At 38.7% G+C, this 24739-nt stretch overlaps 3 protein-coding genes across 5 annotated transcripts in view; 1 reads left to right on the forward strand and 2 right to left on the reverse strand.

Moving 5' to 3' along the window:
• LOC130926496 (general transcription factor IIF subunit 2-like) overlaps positions 1-13000 on the forward strand; it is a 49158-nt gene extending 36158 nt beyond the window's left edge. For both annotated transcript variants that reach the window (XM_057851410.1, XM_057851411.1), the window contains exons 5-8: positions 1948-2029; positions 8273-8372; positions 8463-8606; positions 11269-13000. In XM_057851410.1, coding sequence (XP_057707393.1) covers positions 1948-2029; positions 8273-8372; positions 8463-8606; positions 11269-11403 — 461 coding nt within the window. In that variant the 3' untranslated portion in view covers positions 11404-13000. The remainder of the gene's footprint in view (positions 1-1947; positions 2030-8272; positions 8373-8462; positions 8607-11268) is intronic.
• A 2033-nt stretch (positions 13001-15033) lies between these two features.
• Positions 15034-23310, reverse strand: LOC130927536 (translationally-controlled tumor protein homolog). Its single transcript, XM_057853449.1, has 6 exons — positions 23148-23310; positions 22395-22462; positions 15865-16049; positions 15658-15763; positions 15438-15551; positions 15034-15350 (listed from the first exon to the last, which is right to left on the reverse strand). The coding sequence occupies exons 1-6, from the start codon at positions 23173-23175 to the stop codon at positions 15348-15350; spliced, it is 504 nt and encodes a 167-aa protein (XP_057709432.1). The 5' UTR covers positions 23176-23310; the 3' UTR covers positions 15034-15347.
• Positions 23311-23563: 253 nt separating this feature from the next.
• LOC130927534 (E3 SUMO-protein ligase RanBP2-like) overlaps positions 23564-24739 on the reverse strand; it is a 58117-nt gene continuing 56941 nt past the window's right edge. For both annotated transcript variants that reach the window (XM_057853443.1, XM_057853442.1), the window contains exon 29: positions 23564-24284. In XM_057853443.1, the coding sequence (XP_057709426.1) occupies positions 23979-24284 (306 nt within the window). In that variant the 3' untranslated portion in view covers positions 23564-23978. The remainder of the gene's footprint in view (positions 24285-24739) is intronic.

Below are 24739 nucleotides of genomic sequence, written 5' to 3' on the forward strand. Positions count from 1 at the left end.
TTTTTTAAAAAATCGAATAAAACAATTCTCTAGACAACGTGGTTGTTTTAGACAAATCAAGGGCTTTCAACCTTACGCAACCCACCTTTACAAGCCCAATAAGTACTCTGGTTTTCTCACACATCCCCAAAATAAACACATGCCCGGTAGCTTAATTTAACACTAGAAAATGTATCTGTAGGTGTGAATGTCAATGTGTGAATGTTTGCTTGTTTATTTGGCTGACTATTATTTCAGGATGTACCCCGACACCCACTAATAGCTGGGAAAGGCTCCAAGGATAAGCGAAACCCAAAACTGGATGGATTATCATTTAACAGTACAGTGATCCCGCGCTACTTCGCACGCTCAGTCCATCGCAGATTTTTTTTTTCAATTTAAAAAATAGATACAGATGAGATGTCCCGAGCTGATCACGTAGTCTCACTGTCCCTCCTGCTACTCTTGGTTGGTCAGGCACTGCACTGGAGTTGCTTATTAAAGTTAACGATGATTGACAGAGTTCGAATGTTTAATCTTGCCACAGATGCTTAGAAGCCGAAGCTTTAAAGCGCCGCATGCGTCACTCATCGTTTAACTTGTGAAACAGTTGCTATGGCAACTCATTGTTTGTAAGTGAGCACCTTGAGTGGATTTGAGTGGACTCATTCATTGAAGCATTTAATGAAGACAAGCATTTTTCTACCTTATTTTTTAGTTTAAAAATCATTCGGTGGGACAGTTCCATGTTAAAAACTTATCATAATTATTACATTTAAAGTGCTTAAAACCCGTTTATTAAAATATGTACAGTATATATAAATATCTTTTTTATTTGGGCAAAAAAAGCTAAAAAATATGTCTTATATGTGTCTTTTTCCAATGCCGAATCTGAATAAATACATTGAACACCCACACAAAAAAAGGTTTTTTTTAGGGGGGGCATTACTTCGCGGGTTTTCACTCATCGCGGCAGGTTCTGGTCCCCATTAACCGCGAAAAACAAGGGATTACTGTATTTAATTCTTACAATGTTCAATGTAAAAATGTAACAAAGCATAACCAAAATGTAACAATCTTTCACCGTGATAGCTGTGAGTAGGGCAGGGTGATTTTAAGTTCGAAGACTGAAAAGAAAAGGAAAAAAACCACACATTTAATCAACGATATTCATATGGAGATTTTGAACAGTTCCCTCAACAAGAGTCATGTGTTTTTGTATTCATTTTAATTTCATACACTTCAAGTAAGGTGAACTGCAAAATACACATTGTGCACTAAAATAAAAAAAATACATTTTTGAGCGCCTAGTAGCTTAATGCTAATATACAATGGTAAACACCATTGGATAACAATCATTTGAAAGGGGGGGGGGGCATAAGAACTAAGTTTAATTATTATTATTTTTTTTTTGTAATGATCGCCTAGCCCTAGCTGTGAGTCTTGGAGGGGAATAATCGCTGCTAACCCTCCCAGTTAAAATAGTTTGGACGTCTTTTGGCATCAATGGCAGCCAATGAGTTAAAAACTTTATGTTGATTTAGGTTATTTGTCTTGGCACTTCTCCTACTGTTATTACGCCTTTAAATGTGATATTCATTCTCTTTTCAACAATGCCATATTGCAGTGTGCAAGCGATAACCTATATTTCCATCATCCTATTTTGTATGGCTCCTTACCTCATTGCAGCACTCAATTGCTCATGCTTTAACGGTTGCCTTGTTGCACTGTGGTAATTGCTTTCTTGTGGTGAATGCACCTGGAGCCAGGATGTAATGTTCCCAACTCAGTCCAATCCACAAAGAACACATTATTGACAAGTACCATACTTACTTAGTAAGTGAATTTGATGGAGCAAAGGTTTTTGAGAAGCTCATAAACACATTGTCATGACATAATGCAGGGGTTGTACCACCGTTGTGTGAATCATGAAGCGCCAGCTGACCCTGTGCATCATCTTTCTTGTAGATGAAATAAGTCTGGAGGGCATGGTTGTGCACAGAGCTGAATGCAGACCCGTTATTACTGACAACTACATGAAGCTGAAGAAGTAAGTGGTGAAATGTGTCGAGGTGCACAACTGAATTTGTGAAAAATAGGCGATGGGAAAAAAACAATTACACACTAGTTTTTTTGTTGTTGTTGTTTTTTTTTTTTGCAAGACAACCATGTGTTATGTTGCCACCAAAACATGCCATGGAGCTAAAAAGCAGCACCCCCAAGATTGTGTGCGTGTATGTGCGCTCATTTTTCAAAACTGCTTTCTGCTTTCCATTGGAATCTGCTGTTTAAGGCAGATTAGTGGATGGTATCACTATAGCAACTGTTTCACTGGAAGATGCACTACTACAGTGCAGTCCAATGCAAACACTAAATATGTTTTGATTTCTAGTGTCAGACCATTATTGTCTTCTATTAGTTAACATTCAAACTGACAATGCGCACGGCAAGAGCAGACTTGCTGATAGTAATGGTCCTTTTGTGATGGTGGGGGGCCTAATGTGTTCAAATTCTGCACTAATCATTTGGTTTGGATACTGAGCATATACAGATGGCCACGTTTTAGCACACAGTGATCTGCTCAACAAATGTTCCTTCGTTTTGTCAAGTCAGGAACAAGAAATAATTGACGGGATGCTTTGCAAAGCACATATTAAAAAAAAAAAGAAAGAAAAAAAAGTAGGAATTTAAAGCATACCAGGCATTTTTTTTGTTTTTGCCAAAGATGTGGTTCCACCAAAATTTAGCAAAAAAAAAATCCCATTCGTTTCCAAGAGTACCATTCACACTCAAAATGTCCCCACTAATAATAATAATAATAATACATTTAATTTAGGGGTGTCAAACGATTAAAATTTTTTAATCGAGTTAATTACAGCTTAAAAATTAATTAATCGTAATTAATTGCAATTAATCGCAATTCAAACCATCTATAAAGTATGCCATATTTTTCTGTAAATTATTGTTGGAATGGAAACATAAGACACAAGATGGATATATACATTCAACATACGGTACATAAGTACTGTATTTCTTTATTATAACAACAAATCAACAAGATGGCAATACCATTATTAACATTCTGTTAAAGCGATCCATGGATAGAAAGACTTGTAGTTCTTAAAAGATAAATTTTAGTACAAGTTATAGAAATTTTATATTAAAACCCCTCTTCATGTTTTCGTTTTAATAAAATTTGTAAAATTTTCAATCAAAAAATAAACTAGTAGCCCGCCATTGTTGATGTCAATAATTACTTACACAATGCTCATGGGTGCTGAAGCCTATAAAATCAGTCGCACCCAAGCGCCAGCAGAGGGCGGCAAAACTCTGAAAAACACAACAAGTATCGCTTTCACTCTGCTGTCATTTTAATCTGTTTGAGCAGGGCATTTGTGCGTTAATTGCGTCAAATACTTTAACGGGATTAATTTAAAAATTAATTACCGCTCATTAACGCGATAATTTTGACAGCCCTAATTTAATTTCAATGCGCCTTTCAAAACACTCAAGGTCGCTGTACAAGAAATACATATTATCATTGACAAATGCACAGCTTAAAAGCAAAATAAAAGGAAACTTAGAAGTCGAAACAAAACAGAACGGAGGTCAAGCTGACTATGAATCACGCCTGTTAATTGATAATCAACTCGGACCTGCCAAAAAATGCATATATATGTATGTACAGTATATATAATATGTTTGTACTGTATATGTATATATAATTAAATTTTATTTGTACAGTGTTGTATAGCGCCTACATAGGTCAGCAGAAATATTGCACAACAAATCATGATTAACCCTTAAGGCTCTGAGCCTTTTTTGTTTGTTTTTTATGTCGCAATCTACCTAGACTAGTATTGCGACTGATTGGTAGATCGCAATCAACGTAATGAGCACTCCTGATATAGACGGTCATTATTTTTACCAAAAACTTCCCATCCATTCAAAGAGAACCCAAATTGAAAGCCGACCATAACTCCTTGTAGATTCCAAAACGTAAAGCCAAGTTCTGATGCTCTCCACGCCTCATCCCTCTCGCGCTCGCTGGACGGTGGCCCCCCAAAAAATACTCCCACTGCTCGTTCTGAGTTCGTTCTTTTAATTCCAACAAAAGGCGTCAACAAAAGAGCAACTGAGAGATTCAAAAACATAGAAAGTAAAGGGAGAGATTAATCCAAACAGGAAGAGAGAGGTCTGAAAACTATTTTGGCTCTTTCTGATTTATTTCTCTTTCTCTGCCTTAGCGCCAACTGACCGTCCACACAGCCACTTCCGCGTTATATAGTACGTCGTCAAACGTGACGTCACGAACTAGTTCCACAAATCAAATAAACAAATCACAACTTGTTTTATAGAACCAAAGTAAGTTATTTACAACTAACATGAATAATTAACCAAACGTTATTTAGGCTCCTACACCCCTAAACCGAACCTAAATTTAACCATTCCAACTTCAAACCGTTTTGCTCGTGACACAATTTTGGGAAAATTCCCCTAAAAAAGCTTGAATTTGAACCCTTTGGAGTAATTTGACTCCATGGTCAACATTATTGGGCCCACAAAAATTCATATCCAAACTCCAACCTCAAACAAATCCCCATATTGACAGTAAACAAGGACCCTTGAAAAACATTACCCTTTGACTCTTATTCACTCTAACCCCGACAGAAAAACTCCATTATTGGTCATTGTTTTAGATAAAAACTAGGGGCGTTAAAAAAATCGATTCTGAGATATATCGCAATATTACAACACGCAATTCTTGTATCGATTCAAAATCTGTATCGATCCTTACTAGGCCTGAACGTCATTGGAAAAAACTATCAATGTGATTTTGGGGGGGCTTGTGATATTGCGATATTATTTTGCAATATTAAAACTAGAAGAATGTTAACCAGATATCTTGAATTGCTCTGTTTGGGATAGGCCTGAACAATATTAGAAAAAATTAACTTTGCGTTATATAGTGTATTGCCAAGGCTACACACTTACTTCTTGCATTGGTTGCACCTAACTTTTTCTTTAAAGGTGCACCATCACAAAATGTAGGGGCATCCACAATTTTCATTGCATCACCTTTAACGCCATACTTTTAATCCCTCTTTATTACTTCAGAAAATTCATATGAGGGAGTCAACTCAAATCCCCCCACGCTTTGACGATCATGCTGCCGACAATAGCCTCCCACTAACACAACAATGGGTTGGCACAGCACACTTCAGACTGGAAGTTTAACGATGATTAACACATTTGTGCCTTTGATCTTAGAGCTACCGAGGCTTCTCAGGCCAGATCACGCTACAAACCTGTCAATCATCGTTAATGTTAAGTACCAAACGCCAGCTGCACTGGTGACCAAGAAAAAGTTTGGTCGCACTGCCTTAGCAAGGCGGAGGGTGAGAGGCTGTGGCGTTGTACGAGAATGAAGCAGAAAAACATGAATTTTTTTCATTTAAAAACCCGATCCTTTTTACCCGATTCCAACCCTGTGAAAAATGGCGCAATCGGCCTGATTTCCGATCACGTGATCGGATCAGGAACATCCTTAATTTATATAATGTCATTTAATTCGGGCTTGCTGTATCTAAAAGGGATCTGGGATCTGTACACTTGCTGGTTTTCTTTTAAAGTGAAAGAAAAGTTTACATCTTGGACATAAAAAAAAAAAAAAATTGCACATCCTGTGATGTGACTATTGCGCATGCACACATTGCAATGGCGATGTTCAAACGTTAAATTGGGCAGGCCTCATCCTTACACAAGAGTTCTTGGTGGAAATAAATAATTCAGTAGCTGTACTTCTACCCCCGTCCAGCAGTTGGCAGCGTGCAGCAGCATTGCTTTGTAGTCTGCTGACGTAACAACAACATTAGAGTAATCCGATTAGAGATTTGTGTAGCGTCGGCCGCTATTACTGGGGTGTTTACACACCTGTAGCAGCCCAGTGTCAGTCATTGTAAAAAATAACATTAGCTGCTGTTGACTGTGTGCTGCTGGCGGCACACCTCAGCAATGGCGGACGGGGTACTTCCAGTCGTTTTACTTTGATTAGTCTTTTTATAAGTCTGAAATTTGGGGTCATTTTGGCTTTTACTGCAAAAACTGAATATTTAGAATCCTGCATTTAAACAGTTTTGGACTAAAGTAGGTTTGCAATTAAAAAGGGAAAAGGTATTATGAAAGCCAAATGTTGTTCAAACATAAAATAAAACATTTTTACATGAGTGCTGGATGGCGTTTCAGGAAAAAAATTGATATAAATATTCGGGGTGTAACGGTACACAAAAATCTCGGTTCGGTATGTACCTCGGTTTTGAGGTCACGGTTCGGTTCATTTTCGGTACAGTAAGAAAACAAAATGCAATTTATATACTGGACTGTCTCAGAAAATTAGAATACACAATATTCTAATTTTTTGAGACAGTCCTGTGTATATATACAGGACTGTCTCAGGAAATTAGAATACACAATATTCTAATTTCCTGACTGTCTCAGGAAATTAGAATATTGTGTATTTCCTGACTGTCTCAGGAAATTAGAATATTGTGTATTCTAATTTCCTGAGACAGTCCTGTATATATACACAGGACTGTCTCAAAAAATTAGAATATTGTGTATTCTAATTTTCTGAGACAGTCCAGTATGTGCTAGTTGTTTATTACACCTTTGTGCTTTCAACAATAGGAACATTAGCCTATACAAAGCTAGAATTCTGCTCAAAAAGTAGCAGGTATTTAAAGATAATCCAACAACAATTTGCCTTATACCCCACGTATTGGTCAGCTTTCTTTGTGCTAAAGAGAAAAGGAATCCCAATGACAAAGATTTTAACATGTATTTTACAAATGAAATGCCTCAATGAATAGTTTTTTTCTTATGAACGGTTTTCAAAAGCTTTATTGGTGGATTTTCTCAAGTTAAAGCGCCACACAGAAATTATTAAATTTAATTGTGTAAGCAGGATCTGTGTTTTATTCTTATTATTTAATTACAGGTGTTTTAGCTCATTTCAATGTATTTTATTTAAATGGGCTATTATTTATTATGTGTTTGTTTTACAAATGTGATGTAGTATTCATTTATATTGTATATTTTATGTTGTATAACTTTAGTTCCTATGTGAATATTAGTTCTTACTTGCTTTGCTGTGGTAGGAGGGTTTTGTATTGAACACGGGGCCATGTTTGTTATTATTATAGCAGAGAACACAGCAGTAAATCAACAAAGACAAGTCAACTGTGCCCTGATCTACCACTCAAGAGATCTGATGGATTCAAAAAGTGGGTTACGACTGCATATTAGTTGGAAAATCGACCGGATCCACCGTATTTTTACACGAGTGACTTCCGGTCTGCCCGATCCTAGCTACCAGTAGCAGTATTGACGCAGGAGGGTCGTGTCTCGCGTCAAATAATAAACTCTGTTGTTCTTTTCGCGTGCGTTGTGTTGAGCCGCTTCTGGGACGCGTCTAACACGCGGTCGCACTGCGACTTGTGTGCATTAGCTGATTGACTTTAACACCCGCGTTTCACTGCGTTCTCGCGGCAGCCACATTGTCGCGCCGTTGACGTTTCTGGGTTATACTGTCCTACTGTGTTGGTCCTCATTATAGTAGAGAAGACAGAGTAAATATGATCCACACAAAGAAACTGTAACCCGATCGACTCACAGCCTTGAAAAGTAAGGGTTATGTTATGTCAGAAACTTGTTCGGTACGCCTCCGTTCCGAACCGAGCACCACGTACCGAAACGGTTCAATATAAATACATTTACCGTTACACCCTTAATAAATATACGTTTACGCATACGCGGAGATTGAGGGGATGAAAAATGTCATTGCATGTAATTGACTCTTCGATAAGAATTTAAAATAAAGACCTAGCTAGTAAAATGTTGTTTATAAAAGTGGTAAAGCAATAAGACAAACAACAAAAATAAATTAAATGAACAAGAATCCAAGTATTTCATAATGGATTAAAATTATTTTTTGAACAGACCATGTGCACCTTAGAGACGGTCCTCTGCTTTGCTTAGCCAAAACTATACATGAAGAGGCAAAATGGATATTTGGAATTTGTTTCATGTTTTGCCCCCAACAAAAGTAAAACTCCAGTAAACAAAGACTGATATATCCATCAATTTAGATTAAGGGGAGAATGCAAAATCATTACCACTTGATCACTGTCAGTTAATTCATGATAAGTAAGACAACAGCCCTTTATTACTGCTTAGCGTTAACGTCAAGGTCTGTGGGGAGTGTCATCTGTTTAATGTCTAACATGTGTCTTAGGGTGCAGATGAAGGAGTCCTTGAAGCTTCAGCGTTTGTCCCAGCAGCTAGAGAGAGCAATCACCACCGTCTTCAAGCCTGTGGCCAATCACAACTTCAACGTGAGGGCTCTATTACTCCCACACATGTCAAATGTCAGCATCCACTCGCTTCGGTGTGACACGAGTTGTGACTTCCTGCGTGTTTACCAGGTGGAATATGAGAAAAAGAAGAAATCCGAGGGCAAGATGGTCAGAGCTGAGCGACAGGTGGTGTTGGACATGCTCTTCTCTGCCTTTGAGAAACACCAGTATTACAACATAAAGGACCTGGTGGACATCACCAAGCAACCTGTGGTGAGTAAAACGCACAAGCATTAAGGGTGTTGATGAGAAAGAGCAACAACAACACACCTGCCCACATTCCACCTTGCTTTGTTACATTTGCACCAATCGCCCACAGCATGACGTCTGTGCTTGTTCACACTATCTGCTGTGGCTACAATTTGGGCCAGTTCTTTCTCTCTGACACTCACACACACATGCGCACACACCCAAAGCACACATATGGGTTGCATCGACACAGTGGACTTGTTCCAGTGAGCGGAGAACAGCAATGTGTAGGTGCTGATGAGACCTTGAGGTCCTCCGCTCCCTCTGATTGCATCTGATTGCGTAACCATCACTTGAGTGGGAGACAAACGCCGCAATACACTCCACGCCACCGTTCCTCTCCCAAAGCACTTGGCTAGCACTCCAATTAACTGAATTGAAGTAACCGAAATGCCCATTGTCAAAAGTCTTGCTGCTCATCAGCGTGCAGACTTTGCTCTCCAAGCACCACAGTGACACCCGGTGGTCAGTATTCCGAAATCTTCCTTGCGCTGATAAACATACAGATTCCTACTCACAAAAGGTTGGGGCTATCACGATATTTTAGGCGAAATTTTCGCATGAAGCTAAAATGCACTGTAACCTTTGGAAAGCAACAGAAAATCAATGGACTGGACGTCTAGCAGTGACAGCCAGTGAGTTAAATGAATGCCATATAAATGGTCAGATGCACGGTAACCTTTACAACTAAAAATTGATAGTGAGAGAAATGTGTTCACAACCTGCACAAATATTTAATGATTAAGAAAAAATCAGCAAATTTCACAGGGCGTCATTAGCAGGTTGCAGAAATACAGTAGCTGCGTTTTTCCATTATAGATCTTCGCAAAATAAAAGCGATATTTCAAAAATTTCAAACTATAAAAGCTACTTATGCATTTATTCATTGAAGCCTGTTTTTTTTTTTTTTTTTTTTAAAGAGCCCGTAACTTTCATAAAGTCTCATCCTGCTAAATTATACGGAAGGAAGATGAACGCCCAAAATAAAATTGTTATCACGTGACTGGGTACGTTAACGTCTATAATTTTGAAGAAAACACAAAGTATTTCCATTCTGCCTTGCGCTATATTTTAATATTTAAAAAAAAAAAAATCTAATGTGCAATGCAATACCTAATATATAAAAGACTTCATGAAATCCTAAATACTTTTTTGCGATATTTGAGCCTACTGTACTGTACTGGGAATGAAAGTACAAAAAAATCAGGTATTGAATTACTGGGGGATGCATTTGAAAAGTTTACAGGTAAAAAAAAAAAAAAGTACCGCAATTTTCGCACCATAAGGCACACCTGACTATAAGCCGCCACCCACCAAATGTGACGCGAAAACGGCATTTGTTCATAGATAAGCCGCAGCTGTCCTCACTGTATTATGGGATATTTACACCAAAAGATTTTAACCGGTAACACTTCATTAGACAACGGCATCATTCGATGGTCAGAAGACCAAATGAACCACCATGAAGCTTTGAACCAATTGGCTGCAAAGCTTCATTGCTTCAAGAAGCTTCATTTGGCCATCACTGCTCCCTTGGGGACGGCGGTCAACCTTTTATGCCACCTGCTGTCAACACTGTTGTTGTCCAACACGCCTCCTAGCATGCATTGCAGCGCAACAGATGTAAATAATCAAAATTCATGTTCTGTGGTAACTATTTATTCAGTTACTGTTCCTGTTTTTTAATTAATTGCTAGTTATGGTATTTGGTAACACTTTATTTGACAGTGGCGCCATCAGACTGTCATTAGACATAATTATGAAATGACACTATCATGAGCATTAACGGATGCTTATAACAGTTATCATTTAGTTTTATTTGGCAAATTATCTCACTTTTGAATGGATGTAAAAGATCCGAGCTAGACATAAATGGAGTCGGTAACATAATTTGCTGAATGACTCTTAATGACATCTGTCATAAGCATTCAGTAATGCGCATGATTTTTTCATGTCATAATTATGACTGTCTTATAACAGTCTTATGACGCCGCTGTCAAATAAAGTGTTACCAAACACCATGACAAGCAATTAATGAAACTGGAACACTAAATGAATAAATAAATAGCACAGAACATGGTTTGATTAATTTAATTTACAGATTTATACATCTGTAGTGCTGCAATACATGCTAGAGGCATGTGTTGCCTATTAACCTAAATAAATCAACAAATAAGCCGCACTGGACTATACTATAAGCCGCAGCATTCAAAATGAACGAAAAAATTTGTGGTTTATCGTCCGGAAATTACGGTACTGATGTATCCTACAACCTAATCTAAAAGCCCGATACTCAAGTTTTTGTGAGTAGTGCAAATTATTTTAAAAAATATCTCAAAGTAAAATTGCCAACAACACTATAAAAAGGTGGGTAATCCTGTTAATCATTAATAAAGACAGTTAATTGTTCTGCCTGTAATTATCTCACTGGCATAAACATAGAAAATGATGGGCAATTAGGCGAAATTTGATAAATTACTCTCAAAGCACCGGATGATAATCTACGGCTTTTTAAAATTTATTTCAACTCATCGGCTGCCATTGACTGGGATATACGTCCAATCCATTTGAACTGGGTGGCCCGTCAGTGAATTATCACACAAATTATGTATGCACTGTGATTCAGACGTACCTGAAAGAGATCATGAGGGAAATTGGTACCTACCACAGCAAAGGTGCTCACAAAAGCATGTGGGAGCTGAAAGCAGAGTACAGGCACTACCAGTCAGCTGAGGAGGAGGAAGAGATGCAGACGGTCTAACTCCACTGAATCTTATTTCAAATAAGTCAATGGTCTCCTAAGACATTACTGTAATTACTGTTTTTTTTTTCTTTTAATGAAAATGAAAACCTTAAGTTCATATTCAATCTTGCTGTAGCTTACCTTTATTGTTGCTATGGCAACTGCAAACCCCTTTAGCCATGTTTACTGTACACCACACGGGGTGGTAACATGCTGCTTTGCGTTTAAAAATTAAAACTGACTGTCTTGACCGCACCCAATCCAGATGCTTGTATGAATTTATTGGCTGCCATTGAGGGTGATAGTAGTCCAATCCTTTTGAACTGGGAGAGGGTGGCAGCGAGTGATCGCCCTAGTTCTAATGGATTGTATGTCTATTGCCGTCAATGTCTGCCAGTGAGTTAATTGTTAGGAGGGACTGCATGATGATTAGAGATGCAATTTTTATGCACATATGCTTCGTTTATGTACTGTACACACTACACAACACTGGATGACGACAACAATTCCATAATATCACTTGAATATTCAACAAAATCAAGCATAGTGCTCCACAGCGGGAGTTAGACGTTCTAACTAGTGATGCATGATAATACATTTTTCAACCGATACCGATAATTTCCTCCTCGTTCCTACCGATAACCGATAATGTCAAGCCGATAATTCTATTAAAAGATTTATGTAAAATTTTAAACAAAAGAAAATATTACTGTGCAAAAATATAATTTATTGCTCTTTTTTTTTTTCAACATAAAATATGAACAAGTCGTCAATTCCAACATCTAAATAATGACATTGTCTGACATTGTGTAATGCTAAACTTTTGGCAACAATTACTTACAGAGTAAATACCTAAGTTGCACAAAAATGCCTTTAAAAGTAAGCCATTCCTAACATAACATTAATACACTGCAAAACACACTTCCTTAAAACTAGTCAGTTTTAAGTGTAAATCTATTGGAAATAAGTGAAATTATCTGCCAGCGCTTCAGGTGTATTTCTCTCAGATTTCTTGGAAGAAAAATAGCTAGCTGAAAATAATCTTAACAGCCTTATTTCAAGCAATACATTATTATACTTAATCCTAAAAAAAACTTGGAAGAAGAAAAGATTTTGAATATTTGTGGCTACAGAATATTACTGTTATTTCATTACAACACGAATGTGCATATTTAAATTAATAAGTGTTGATAAGTGCCAACAAGTTTAGATCATCTACTGTGACTGTAATTGAGCAGACAAATAAGTTAAATTAATTTGAAAAGTGATTGCTAATGTTGTATGCCTTGTTGCACACTGTGAAAATGATTAACTCAAAATAGCGAAATGTCATGTACCCATTCTGCAGCGCTTTGTTTACATTTGCGGCACTCACGAGTCGCGACATTCGCTTTACAGCAGCTAAACTGATAAACAGCAGTACTATTTGGATGCAGTTGGAGCTCGCATCTCCGTGCGTGTTGTTTTGTGCCTGAGTTTTGTTAAGCCGAAAATAAAGGCAGCATTACAAAGTCATCTGACCGCTCGTCATATTACATGCCTTATTAACGGGCTGACTTTGTTTTCTCCATGTTTAAATTATCATCTAACCACTGTGCCGTCATGATAAGCTTGCTTACTGGACATCACTTTTCCAAATGTAGTGGTGAAAATGTGATTGGCATGTTTTTCATGAAGAATGGTGGTCGTATAAACTGCATTATTTTTTTATCCAGGGCTTTGGCTGTCGGGTCATTTCGGTAAAAAAAAAAAAATCGTGTCTCGTCTCGGCGGCGGCTACGTTCGTACGAGATAATTCGCCCGCACCGGCCGGTTTGCCGCGGCGTATTCGGGGCCTGGCTCTGCTCACATGCCGTGAGGGAACGCTCGAGAAACCGGGGTGTTCGCCGGAGGTCCTGAAGCCGGGGAACCGGGCGTTGGCGGGGCGGCGGTGGCCTGCCGGACCGGCCAGAGCGGCGGGCTCCGTCGGAAGACGGCTACTTGCAGACTATCGGTCTCCAATCGTGCCGGTGTTTAGCCTTAGATGAGAGTTTACCACCCGCCTTGGGCTGCTTTCCCAAACAAACCGACTCTGTATCGTCACGAGCCCCTAGTTTAACTTAGTGTTTACAATAGCTTTAGCATTCCCGCTAGCAGCAGCAGCCTGGTATTCGTTCCAAAAATCTTTGTGATGCAGTTTTAAATGGATGCTGGGTTAGTGGTTTTGAATGAGGACTCTTTCTTTCGGCCTCATGGAACTTCTGCGGTACATGTTTCGCAAATGGCGAGAGCGTCGTTTTTTTAGTATCAGCCGCCATAATATTCAACTATTTCTTGTCGTGTAACTCCGCCTCCTCAACCCCTCCTCCCTCAGGGGCTTCAGAGAGGGGAGGGGTTGAGGAGGTGGCGTGCTGAATTCTTCGGTTGTGCACATTTGGAGGCTAAATCAAGTATATAATTATCGGTTGAATTTTTTATTATCTGGATTATCTGTGTCACGTCATAATTGCCATTATCGGCCGATAATTATCGGCCACCGATATTATCGTGTATCTTTAGTTCTAACCTTGGGGCGACATGAGCTACTTATATAAATGTAACTCTACATCCTAAATGTGATTGACAGGTCAACTGCACATAATGTATCGCTAGTATTAAGACAGCGATTTAATACGTACCTACGGTCCATCCTATAGACAAGTTTCCTGTATGAGACATGGGTGGCGCCATCTTTGATAAAGTTCGGTTTAGACAGAACAACATGAAGTTGAAGAAAGCTGTATGTTGACAAAGTAAAAACTGCTAAATCAAACCAGCGGAACCTACGGAATCTCCAAAAATGGATTCAGCACGACGTAGATGAAACTCAGAGATGTTCTGTGCCGTGTGTGAACTCCTGGAAGCGCCTAAATATATGGTTGAAAGTGGAATGTTTTGAACAGTGTCCAGGTTTGAAGCGCCAATGTGGATCTACCTCGCCATACACCTTAAATTGAAACCAGCTGCAGACAATAAGTTAAGGATGTGCTTTAAACCTAAAGATCTACCCAAAAGATTGTTGATCATTCGTGGACAAAATTTTAACAACTTGTCAGCATGTATTGACGTGAAGTGTAGATTGATACGCTGGCCACTTAGAGTGACCAAAATGAGGTGAAGTTACAAATAACATTACTGTTGACGAATGCAGAAGGGCTTTTATTGTTACAATGTCCTGCATGTACATATAAATAATAGTATGTCATTTTTTTTTTGCCCATATTGATCGCAATAAATCATTTGGACAATTAATGTGTGCATTTTATGTAATTAACACTTTTAAAGTACAATAATATCTATGCTAATTAATGGTGAGTATTTCTTACCATTAATGCGGCTTCTGGTGCTGCATCATTTGGTTGATACTTGGTGAGGTTAAGCTTCATGTTTGCGCACACTGAAACAAGTTTATCCATCGGTGTATTTCCTTTAGCGAACTCAATGATTTAAATACTCTTTTGTTGTCCCTTTCATAGTCAAAACTTTGCAATCACGCTGAACTGGGATAAATTGTGTCTTGACTCATCCAAAGCTAAAGAAAAAACGGTGCCCCATTTATGGCCCCCAAGAACACAAGTTGACATTTTTGTTTATGTGAAAAATCTACATCCTTAAAAAAAAAAAAAAAAATCAGGTGATGGTACTTGGCTTTATTTCCAATTTAAAGCAAACAATAGATGTAATTTTGAATGGAATCACAAACCCAAAGTGTGATTGGAAAACAGTTGTCTTTTGCTAAAACATCCAGAAAGTCCAAATATGGGAAACGAGCATGTTCCTTCAGTTTTATTGACAGTCAACACTGATGCTGGCAGGAATAACGAAATTTTGAAAAACACTGTCCGATGGGCTTTGATGAGAGTATAGCGTGTGATGCACTCGGCTCTCGGAGCATTTAGAAGGAAGCAGCGGCAGCCAGTTGACAAACAGGTTAATCCGTGTAGTTACTACAAGAACAAAAAATAAATGGTTTTAATATACTCATCAGTCTTGTGCTTTGGTCATTAATTGTGGAGATTTAGCAGAATACTTACACATTTCTCACCGATGAGGCCATCTTTAAAGAAGCGCATGAAAGGCGTATCGTCCTCACGGTAGTCCAGAATACCAACCATACCGTCAATATTCATGGACTCACCTGTGTAAAACTGAAAACAAGACAACAGATTAGTTTGCCATGTTTAAACGAAAAATGTTGGAAGCTGAAAGTGTGAATCCAAATGAAGGCTTTTCTTACAGACTGTGTGTATTTACCTCTAAATTCTTGAAACCTGGGAGGAGCTTTTTGACTTCAACATTGGCGTCAGCCATGAACTGATCCACTCGTTCGGGGTTGTTTTCCTGCAACTTTGCCTTAATGCTGAAACAAAACATTTGCAGTTGGTCCACTTTATTGAGATCAGCTTCCAAACATCCCAAAAGTATGTCTATCGTTCTCGAAAGAAAATGGAGGTATCGTACGCTTTGAGGTACTCCTTGATATAGGAGAGGTAACCCTTCTTGTCGAAGGATGTCTGCTGCAGTTTGTGGTAGACGATGATGTTCACACCGGACTGCACCGACGCTTCTGTGGTCTCCCCCTGATCCTCGGCCGACTTGTTGCCGCCGATTAGAGAGTCGTCGATGTCGTCCGTCTGTGTGATATGCTAAGGGGCACAGTGGGGAAAAAAACAAACTCACAATCGGAGGAATCCCACAAGCAATGCATCCAACCTCGTCATAGCGAAATATCACTTAAAACCCCTATAAAGCAACACTAGGTAACTTTTCAATCTTTTTAGAATATTTTCATAAAATTTGTGCCAAGTCGACTGACAACTACTTGAATTACACTTATATATCTTAGGGCGTCTGTATCGCTCACAGGCACCAATTAACTTTGAAGTGGGTGGCAAGAACCCTGCCACACAAAAAAACTACAAATGTGCCGACTGCTTTACGGCATACAGTTGTGGTCAAAAGTTTACATACACTTGTGAAGAACAATGTCATGGCTCTCTTGGGTTTCCATTTATTCCTACAACTCTGATTTTTCTCTGATAGAGTGATTGGAACAGATGATACTTTGTCTCAAAAAACATTCATGAAGTTTGGTTCTTTTATGACTTTATTATGGGTGAACAGAAAAAAGTGATCAAATCTGCTGGGTCAAAAATATACATACAGCAGCGCTAATATTTGGTAACATGTCCCTTGGCCATTTTCACTTCAATTAGGCGCTTTTGGTAGCCATCTGCAAGCTTCTGGTTGAATCTTTGACCACTCCTCTTGACAGAATTGGTGCAGTTCAGTTAAATTTGATGGCTTTCTGACATGGACTTGTTTCTTCAGCATTGTCCACAAGTTCTCAATGGGGTTTAAGTCAGGACTTTGGGAAGGCCATTCGAAAATCTTAATTCTAGCCCGATTTAGCCATTCCATTACCACTTTTGATGTGTGTTTGGGGTCATTGTCCTGTTGGAACACCCAACTGCGCCCAAGACCCAATCTTCGGGCCGATGACGTTAGGTTATCTTGAAGAATTTGAATGTAATCCTCCTTCATTATCCCGTTTACTCTCTGTAAAGCACCAGTTCCATTGGCAGCAAAACAGCCCCACAGCATAATACTACCACCACCGTGCTTGACGGTAGGCATGGTGTACTTGGGGTTAAAGGCCTCACCTTTTCTCCTCCAAACATATTGCTGGGCATTGTGGCCAAACAGCTCGATTTTTGTTTCGTCTGACCATAGAACTTTCCTTCAGAAGGTCTTATCTTTTCCATGTGATCAGCAGCAAACTTCAGCGGAGCCTTAAGTTGCCACTTTTGGAGCAAGGGCTTCCTTCTTGCACGGCAGCCTCTCAGTCCATGGAGATGCAAAACCCGCTTGACTGTGGACACTGACACATCTGCTTTTTGGTGATTCTCGGTTGAATCTTCACCCTCCTGACCAATTTTCTCTCAGCAGCAGGTGATAGCTTGCGTTTTCTTCCTGATGGTGGCAGTGACAAAACAGTGCCATGTACTTTATACTTACAATTGTTTGCACTGTTGCTCTTGGGACCTGCAGCTGCTTTGAAATGGCTCCAAGTGACTTTCCTGACTTATTCAAGTCAATGATTCGCTTTTTCAGATCCATGTATGTATATTTTTGACCCAGCAGATTTGATCACTTTTTCTGTTAACCCATAATAAAGTCATAAAAGAACCAAACTTCATGAATGTTTTTTTTTTGTGACAAAGAAGTATCTGTTCCAATCACTCTATCGGAGAAAAATCAGAGTTGTAGAAATAACTGGAAACTCAAGAGAGCCATGACATTATGTTCTTCACAAGTGTATGTCACTTCCCCCTTTCATTATAAAGACAGAAGTCGATGCGAATTCTGCAAAGATGGCAAAGCAACAAAAGAGAAAAGTTTTTGTCACACGGTTGCTAACCGTCATATTAGAGCCGGGCGGTATACCGAAAATTTGCAGTTACCAAAATTCTTCACGATGACCGACGTAATTTTGACCATGTCGGTAATTTAATAAAGCACAAAAATATAGTCTTTTATTCAGTGTGCTTACGTATGAAGTCACGTGGTTATCAGGAAATCAAACAAACAGAAACCCGGTAGACTAACGCTACAAGCAAACGTGATGGAGTCTGGCTGAAAGGAGCTTCGCCAAAACTTTCACCCGACATTAAGTAGACTCTTGGCGGTCTCCAGACGGGCTTTCACCTGCTGTCCTCCCTGGTTCACACGATTTCAGGAGAGGGTGCTTTCAGTGCTTACTATTGGTAGCCAGGCCACAGGCTAACGCTAGCGGCTAATGCTACAAATGAACGTGATGAGTCAGCGGCTCCAACCTTGTTGAAACGGCTAACCTAAATGATATTGATATTGATTTAGGCATCAAATATGGATTTGGCGAATAGATCGACCAAAGCTTTTCCACATAACGCCTTTTATGCAACACATCCAATGAGTTTACAGCGTCTGAAGGCACCGGGGCTTCCATAAATTGCACGATAAATTGAGACCATTGAGAATACGGACACACAATGACTGACAATATGGCTGCACAATACGACGACACGTCATTGTGTGACGTTGGTGATTGGGGTCTATAGGTCATTTATATTGTCTTCCCATAAGTTTTAATTGTTGTAATTGACCCCACCATTGTTAAGTAAATTATTCTCATTATGTTTGGATTTACATGTACATCTTTTCACTTGCTGAATGTGCCGGTCCATTTTTTCCTCCTAATTGCACATTTGATTGGCTGATGACTTGACCATCACACACACGCACATTAGATGTAAGAGTTTTTTTTTTTCTTTTCAGCCAGCAGCAGCCACTGTAAGAAATGTAAAAAGACAGTTTTGAAAGTGGGGAACACACCATTCATTTTGTTATTGTATGTCCGACCTGCATCAATGTTAGCTTAACATTAAACTGTGTGAACTTGCAAAATTCAAGTAGGAAGCTGCTTCGAGAGGTGTCCTCTTTATGTTTTATACTGTTAACATTAAATAAACTGAGAAATGTAGAACTCTACTGGAAACTATAGAACTAGAAAAACGTTAGCAAGAAGCTGCTTTGAGAGAGAGGGGTGCTGCATAACCTTATATGCAGCTCACACAACACAACTTAAAATAAAATAAAAAATTATTGCGCGAGCTACCCACACTAGCTTTGTGATTGACTGGTCGATCGTGATCGGCGTCATGAGCACCCCTGATTTAGCATAGCAATTAATTAGGTTCATATTCATGAGAAATGTAGCCCTGACCCCCGTTCACCCAATCTGTTTGGTCTTATTAAAAAAAAAAAATAAAAAAAAAGTGTACATGCAGGTTATGGCGGAAAACACTCAGGTAACTTAAAGTTCCGCTGTGTTCCCAATTTGGACAAATTTCAAAATTGTCCTAAAATGTATGATAAATCATTGGAAAGCTTAAAATCTGAATTTTTTGGGGGGGAAGAAAAATTTTGAAGAGGGCATTAAAATATATATATATATATATAATATATATATATATACTATATATATAAAGATGCCATGATTTTAACGAGATTATCGCGTACTTACCTCTTTTCGATCCAAAATCTCCATGAAGCATGTATCACTGAGTGTCAAGACACAGCTGTGAATGGCCACAGCCGGATTTAATGGGTGAAACATGGTAATAGGGTCGCGATGCAGAAATCGCAGACATCAAGGAGTGGTTGCGATTTTCTTTTTCATATATTTGCCCTTTATAAAGCCCCCCCCCCCCAATTTTTCTTTTGTTTGGATCGATTTTTTTATCATCTAACATATCAGAGAAAATGCGACAGTAACGAAAAAAAAAAAAATTAAGCAAAAGTTATGAGGTAGATATCCGTGACTTTTTTTTTTTACCGACCACATTTTTTTAAAATTGACGTAATTTGTTTAGAAGTTTAAAATATGCGAGTGAATAATTTTTTAAGTAGTTTTTTTAAATGAAATATTAGACATCAATTAATGAATCTAAGCTAAAAATGACAGACATTTTGAATAATAAACATAATTACCTTCGTTTTATGTCTGGGTTGAAACACAAGCGGTTGCGCGACGTCTGTAAATGGGGGTTTCCAGGGTAAAACAGACAAATTAAAAATAGTTCGGGGGCTTAATGCGCCATGAATCTGCTGTGGCAGCATATAGACATATTGTTCTATCAAACACAACAGTTGTTTTGGCTTAAAATACAGCAGTTTATTTTAAAGAGTGCAAGAGCAGAAACTGCTTTTTCAGTCTTGTCTGTGTTTACCGCTTTATGCTGTAATATCGTCCCTATCAATGTTGAGACCAAACCTATGCCCTTGCGTCCAACAGATCAATCTTGGAATCACACTAAGCATAGGCGGAGTTTGACTTTTGGGGCAAAACATTTAGATGACCCGCAGATGAAACGCAGTGTCAGCAATAAAATTAACTTACAAGAATATTATAGTAAGTTGAAAATAAGCGCTTTTTTGTTTACCATTATTCTTGAGGGGAATTCCAAATCAGGCTGCTTAGGCTATACTTTTCGCCATGATCGTCATCCATTGAATATGGTACCCCCACCGATGTCGTGCCAATGTAGTTACCCCAGTCAAAAATGGTATGCCCTGGGCGGAGCCACTGCGTTGCACTGATTTCCATGTTTTGGTGGTGTAGTTATCTACGAGGTTTTAAAACATGGCCCATCCATTAAAAAAAAAAAAAAATCTGTCATATAACGTACCATACATATTGAACGTAAAAAATGCAATGTTTCACTGTTTTACTCGTAGGATGACCTATAACTTATTACTGTAATTCAAGTCCTGTATGGGGTTTCTCCAGTTTAATAAACGTCAATGTCCAAAAAGTATAACTGTGGTTCTTTTCTGGCTTCAATTAATTAAGTCATCATAAGTCATAACTAATGTGTGTGTTTGTGTGCTCCCGCAGCCAGGGGGCACAATTTTTGACGGGCGTAACTACATTGGCAAGATACCGGTGGTGGCTCAGTTGTACAATTAGCGTCTTTAGTGGGGTAAATTGAAACTCCGCTCACCATTTTGAAGGTCTCTAGCGTTTAATGGTACACAATTTCAATCATTGGTTCTTGCTCAGTATTTGTTGTCGCTTTTGAAAGCTTAGGTTTAAAAAAAAAAAAAAAAAACGTATATCCATCTTGCCTCTTCGGTCCTCAGATGGTTTTGGCTAAGCAAAACAAATGACCGTCTAAGGTGCTAGTCACATCTGTTCGAAAAATAATTTTGACCCATTGTAATATATATTTTTTTTTGTTTAATCATAAGCTGAGTTAGACTTTGGAGGGGGGGGGGGGCACAACATGTTGATGACCCCAAAATGCAGTGTCAGCAATAAAATTAACTTACAATAATATTTAAAATGATAAGTTGACAATGAGCGTTTTAATTTCCCATCATTCTCGAGGGGAATTCTAAATCACGCTGCTTAGGCAATACTTTTCGCCAAGATCGTCATCCATTGAATTTGGTACACCCGCCGGTGTCGTGCCAATGTAGTTAGCCCAGTCAAAAATTGTATACCCTGGTCGGAGCCACATGGAGGTAGATTTGTCTTTATTATTCAATCAAAAAATAAATGTTTGAATGCAAAAATAAATTTCAAACTCAAAAAACAATGCATGCAAAAGCCTTTTTTTCTTCGATTAACTTTTTTTTTTTTTTTTTTGATGCAACTTTTTGACTGAAGTAATGTTGATGTGTTTGGGCCACATTTTGGCTATGGCATTTTTCTCTTTATTATTCAATCAAAAAATATAGATTTTGAAAAAGAAAAATCGCTTCAATCATAGAAAAGTTTTTGAATGCGAAAAAATATTTGAGATTGTAAATTTTGCATTTGAGCACAAATTTTCATTTAAAAAGATTTCTTTGATTAAAGCAATCCTTTTATGATTAGGACATTTGTGTCTAAATTCTTCAATCCCCCCAAAAAGTTTCTTGAATTAAAAAATATATATATTTTCAAAGAAAAAAATCATTTTAAAAAATATTTTTTTCTCTTACATAGATGTATAATAAATTATGTGCAAAGCAAATGACTCTAAAGTGCTTGAAAAATAATTTCGACTCTTTTTTTTTTTCATTTCATTCATTTTTGTTGCAGTTTTATTGCTTTAGAACTTTTATACTGTATCTAGGAAAGTCAATTACATGCAATGACACTTTTCGGTCACGGGGGGTGGGAACTGGATCCTCTTAAAATCCGCTTATGTGTTTATTTGCTTCACGACTTTTACAGACAATATTTTACCAGAAAATTCTTGATTTTTAAATCATATACTACATAGGAAAGTCAATTACATGCAATGACAGTTTTCGGCCACCAGGGGGGCATGCCACCCTTGAAAATCCGCTTATGATTTTAGTGACATTTCAGCAGCAGATGACTAACAGAAAAGTGATGCTGTCACCGAGCCAAAATTGAGAAACATTCCTTCCTTGTGCCACCGACGTCAATGTCTTACCTTTCCGTCTACCTCGTAGAAGATTGGCGTTTCCTTGATGGGATAGACATCTGAGAACATCTCATCATCTGTGGGGAAAAATACATACAACCAATGTTTTAAAGGGGTGGAATGTATTTAATTTTTTATTAACCAGTACCGGTTTTAAAACTAACTTGTGGTCCTTGTAGTAGTAGGCCGTCATACTAGTACTGCAATGTATCTCCACTGCTTGTGGTATAAAACTTTTCTTTACTACTGTGACAATGTTGTAATGTAATGTAGTTCACCGAATCATCTTACTACCAAGCAAAGCGTATATAATCCATGGACATTTTTTTTTTTTTTGCTAAAAACGGAAAGCTTTCCATGGTCGTCCGCCATTTAGACGAACCCTCTAATGTAGTGTGTGATGCTAATGCTAACTTTAGAAGACGTGTTCCCTCGCTCGTTCAGCACCAAGCGAACGGCTACATGACTCCGGTGCGCCATCGCCGTTCACAACGAGCAAACTCGGCCATTACACGTTTTTAGGTCGCTTTTTTTTAATGGAACGACGAACCGCGCAACAATGGTCGTAGTTGTGGCGTCATCCCGTTAAGCATTAGCATGGCTAACGCACGCGCTAGCTGGGTGGCGACGGTAAACTATTTTTGAACATTTTTTTTTTTTTACTATCACAATAACTTCCGCGATTGCGATTGTGAAAAGAAAAAACACGATCGAAAGTCACTCATTCGTTTAAGTAAAAGAGGACTAAAGGAAACGTCTTACCGGTGAGAATACACTTGTAGATGATCATTTTTGCCGCTTTGTTGTTCTATCTTCCCGAGACGGAAAACCTGCCGGCCTAAAGCAAACGCGAGAGGGAAAAGGCCGAACAGACCACGATGCGGACCATTTACATCCTGTTGACGTCATTATGGGGCGGGATCTAATCGGAACCCTTGTGTCAACCTTAGAGTGTGGCAAGGGTCGGTACTACATCTGGGAAATAATCCTACGTAACCGGTTCAATATTTTTATATTACTCAACATTAAATGGACAGGGCAGGTTTAAAAAATATAACTCGTTGCCTGTCACTGAGGATAGACGCATTCAGTGAATTTAATCAAAATATCTTGCAAAAACACCAATTAGGTCCACAAAAAGCAATGTACAATGGTGACTTGATTATAATGGGCACACATTAGTAATAAAGCATCTTTATTCATTTGGAATCTTAAACGGAACATTTTTCAGTAGTCCACTCTGCAACACATTTTATGTGGGCAGCAGACAAACACTAACATGAAGTCTACAATGGAACAGGCAGGCGAAGCAGAAAGCCACACTGCTTTCAAATAACATTTAAATTACAAATACAGATTGTTCAAAAAGGGTGGTGTGTGAGTAAAGAGTCCCAGAACATGCAAGAAAAAAAATAAAAAACATTAATGTACAATTATATAGACACTATAAATGTATGAGGTTTTCCCATTAGCCAGTGATATGAATGAAAACGCCTCCTACAAAATATTTGTGACAACTGACCAGTAGTGCTGTGGTCAGTGTGTAATTCCTTGAAAACATTGGATTGCGCGAGCTTCAACAGCCCAGAAAGCCTAAATCTGACCACAGTCAGCTATAAGGAGCTTCTTGGAGGGCATCCCTCCTTTTGTACCGAGCTCCCCCATGTGTTGCACCACTTCCATGCCCTGTCGCACCCAGCCAAAAGCCACGTGCTTAAAGTCCAGGTGTTCCGCCTTTTTCAGCGTGATGAAGAACTGGGAGTTGTTGGTATCACGACCACGGTTGGCCATAGACAGGATGCCCGGACCAGTGTGGCGGACGTCGAAGTTTTCATCCTCAAATTTGCTGCCGTAGATGGACTTTCCGCCTGTCCCGTCGCTGTTGGTGATGTCGCCGCCCTGCAGGAGCCATGGACAACATGTGAATGGTTTATACCTCTGACAACTTGGAAAACAGTTTGATTCACCAGCAACTAGGCCTGCACAATATATCGTTTGAACATCACCATCGCAATGTGCGCATTAGCAACAGCCCCATTGCAGGGCGTGTGATTGTTTTTTGATTTAATGTAAACTTTTATTTTTCTTCATAAAAGCAGCAATTGTGCAGAGACCTGGCTTTTTGGATCCCTGTTATATACACATGAATCTTCATCATTCACAGATAAACCCATGTGGCCTGGATTAAGCGTTATTATATGAATACTAGGGATGTCCCGATCGCAAGAGCAGGACTGCTATGGAAGGGCGCTGGACCGGTGCAACAATCTCTGGTCAATTCACTACGTCAACTTTACTTTGTCTTTTACTTAAAGAAATGCTGCAGTAATTTAGGAACTGTTTCCAAAGTAGGG

The sequence above is a fragment of the Corythoichthys intestinalis genome, chromosome 12 (genome assembly GCF_030265065.1).
Source record: "Corythoichthys intestinalis isolate RoL2023-P3 chromosome 12, ASM3026506v1, whole genome shotgun sequence".
Classification (NCBI taxonomy): domain Eukaryota; kingdom Metazoa; phylum Chordata; class Actinopteri; order Syngnathiformes; family Syngnathidae; genus Corythoichthys; species Corythoichthys intestinalis.

Bases quoted from the DNA above. Each gene is read 5' to 3' on its own strand.
- LOC130927536 (XM_057853449.1), bottom strand. From the start codon at position 23,175: ATGATCATCTACAAGTGTATTCTCACCG. The intron at 22,463-23,147 runs GTAAGACGTTTC...TTTTCCCCACAG, and splicing joins CTACAAGTGTATTCTCACCG to ATGATGAGATGTTCTCAGAT. The intron at 15,764-15,864 runs GTACGATACCTC...GTTTTGTTTCAG, and splicing joins ATCAAGGAGTACCTCAAAGC to CATTAAGGCAAAGTTGCAGG.